Consider the following 2,954-nt stretch of genomic DNA (forward strand, 5'->3'; position numbering starts at 1 on the left):
TTATGAAGCTCATATTAATACGAAACTTATATGCATCAACGGCCAAACTCAATCGCCCTCTTATAGACTAACATACAATAATGACTCGCCTTCAATTGCACAAGAGTAATTTTTTATCCTAAGTACATTTTAATCTTATACGAAACTCATTGACGGCCAAAATTCAATTGCCGACTCCTACACTAACATGTATTAACAACTAGACTTCAATTAAGCATGAGTAAATGCCAAAATACAGTCACACACCCACACACGAAGGATTCTGATATCATTTTCCCGAATGCAAACTCACATGCATTTACCTTTGGAATGTAGTCAAGGACAATTTAACTTAAGGGCAGTGGTTTGTCAATGTTGTGAGTGGTCACCTCTATCTTTAGGGAGTGGTACCGCTTGTAGAAAAGGGGCTACTGCCTCAGTACTCAGTAGTCTTGCAATTCCATGTGTTAGATGTTGATCAGGATAATACTTTTTCACCAACCACATGGGTTGATAGTCTCCCATCGCAAATAAAAAAGAAAAAGAGAGAGAAATTGAAAAAGGGTCATCTGGGTAGGAACATATTGCTGTTATGTAACTGAAATACTACTTAATGGAGTCTACAATTTATAGAAAAATGAAATGGCTGTCTGCTACATTATGTGCGTAGTATTGAATAAAATGGTTATTATATATTCATGGTTGCGCATGCTATGCACGTGATGTAATAAAAGTGAGACACTCGTTTCATAAAACAAAACGTGATGTAACAAAAGTGAGACACTGATTTCATAAAACAAAACACGAATACGTGAAGAAAAAAAGAGGGCAGCTTTATGTCTACATGCCAACTTGGTAGTGTTGTTTAATCCTTTGCAGAGCAGTCAGTGAGCTGCAGAATCTCATGGAAGTGAGAAGTTGACAACTAAATATGTAGTTTGTACCACCTTTGTATGATGCATCACATTGCACAGAGTTCGGATTTTATAACATTGTAACTTTGGTTAACAATCATGTGAGAAACTTTAGAAGAAACTTTAGAGAAATGATATACACATTATTTGTCCCCTCTTACTTACCAATATTAAATCATGTTTGTCGTGTTCGTTTAATTTATACACGTTGATGACTAGAAATAAAAGTGTGCAAGCAATGAAAAGAAACTTTCAAATTTTAACAGCAGTTGCACCAAAAGTCCAATACTATAATTTAAAATTAAGCAGAAAATGTGCAAACTAATAATTTGTTGATGTGGCCAATAGAAAGCTTTACCTTGGATATTTTTGCTCCTAAATTACAAAATTCAATTTTTATTAGATCATATTAAAAAACTTTTAAATAAGGTCCAACTATTTTTACTGCTCAGCAGATTTACCAATGAAGACTTGGAGCTTGATCAACTGAAAAGAAATTGCAGGACTCATCTGTGCTGAAAAAACTCTGCTCTTCCATCCTCACAGTCTGAGCGTGAAACCCTTTTCCACCCACTGATCTGGAGTCTGATAATTGAAACCAATTCACCATGGAATTTGAAGAAATTGAATTTCTATTATTATTAAATCCAAGAGATGAATTTCCATTGCTCTCTTCCTTCATAAGAACGCCATTTGAATCACTATCTGATGAGCCATCTTTGAATTTCAAGTTCTTGATTAAATCCACCTCTAAATTTTCACTGCTTTTGCACATTGAAATTGGTGATTCTTCCTTCACAGAATCGTTCCTCTCTGCAGTCTCTCCGCACAGCTTTGCTTTTAACTGCCTTAGCTGCAAAAATACGAAGATCCCCTTAGAAAAAGAGAAGTGAATTTCTTTCTGCACACCGTTGTTTATTTCGGACTTTTAGACTGAGTAAATGAAGGAGGATCAAGGAACGTAATTAAACAGGGTGAGCAGAACGAAAAAATGGGTTTGCAGAAATCATTTTTCTTGAAAATATGCAAAAAAAAATGTGTTTCACTAATATGAACCTTTTCAGCAAGAGCTTTATTCTGTCTCTCAAGGCTAGCAAAGTTGAGCTTTAAACCATCATAGTCGGTTTTGAGGATGCTGTAGTCTCTTTCCAACTGCTTAGTCTTCCACCGTGCGCGGCGGTTTTGAAACCAAACTGCCACTTGTCTCGGTTGCAGGCCTAATTCCTCAGCCAGTTTGACCTTCCTCTCTGGCTCTAACTTGTTCTCAACCTCAAAGTTTCTCTCCAATGCCTTGACTTGCTCCGAATTCAATCGCCTTTTCTTCCCTGACATTTCTTCCCCAACATCTTCTTGGTTTAACGAATCTAACATTGCCTGCAACTCCTTGCTATAACCATAGTTGTCCTTTGCAAGCTTCCCCCCCTCTGCATTTACAAGTAATGGAAAAAAATTGAGACTTAAAATCCATCATTAAAATACCAAAGTTGGGAGAAAAACAAGTTGGAAAGGATTTTTCAGGTTTCTTTTACCTTTTGATGGGAAATTGGAGACCAAAGCACCCAATGAATCTGAGCTGCTGAACCTCTTCATAATTCACAATACAAGAAACCTTTGTTGTATTTTCTTCGAATTAGCTTTGTGCAAGCAGTCGAACAAGGAGAAAAACTTACATGAAAGGTCGAAAGGAAGCTTTTTGGTTGAATGACCAAAGTGGGAAATGATGCTTCAAAACAACTAGAGCGTTCACTTGCCTTTAAATGGAAAGACACTACGATCTAGAACAGAAAAACCAGACTGCTAGGGGTTCCCCCTTTGCCTTATTTTTCTCGGTTTCCTTCCTCCAAAACAAACCCTTTCAAAGAAGCAATAAAAATTGCACAAGTACACCTCACAAATCCAAAATCCTTTCTCCTACTTAATCATTATAGCAATATATATATATATATATGTATGTATGTATGTATGTATGTATGTATATGTATACACACACACACATACAGAGCTAGGAGTTACTGCAACTGGATGCAACAATCACAGACAGCTAGATTGCTTTGTTTTTGT

General features: G+C 36.5%; 1 protein-coding gene across 1 annotated transcript; it reads right to left on the reverse strand.

The window, feature by feature from the left end:
- Positions 1 to 1,259: 1,259 nt before the first annotated feature.
- HD18 (homeobox-leucine zipper protein ATHB-6-like) lies at positions 1,260 to 2,707 on the reverse strand. Its single transcript, NM_001294108.1, is given in 3 exon segments — positions 1,260 to 1,746; positions 1,950 to 2,317; positions 2,423 to 2,707. Coding segments are annotated over 3 exon segments (825 nt in total). The 5' UTR covers positions 2,484 to 2,707; the 3' UTR covers positions 1,260 to 1,350.
- Positions 2,708 to 2,954: the final 247 nt, after the last annotated feature.

Source organism: Malus domestica, chromosome 15 (genome assembly GCF_042453785.1).
Source record: "Malus domestica chromosome 15, GDT2T_hap1".
Classification (NCBI taxonomy): Eukaryota; Viridiplantae; Streptophyta; class Magnoliopsida; order Rosales; family Rosaceae; genus Malus; species Malus domestica.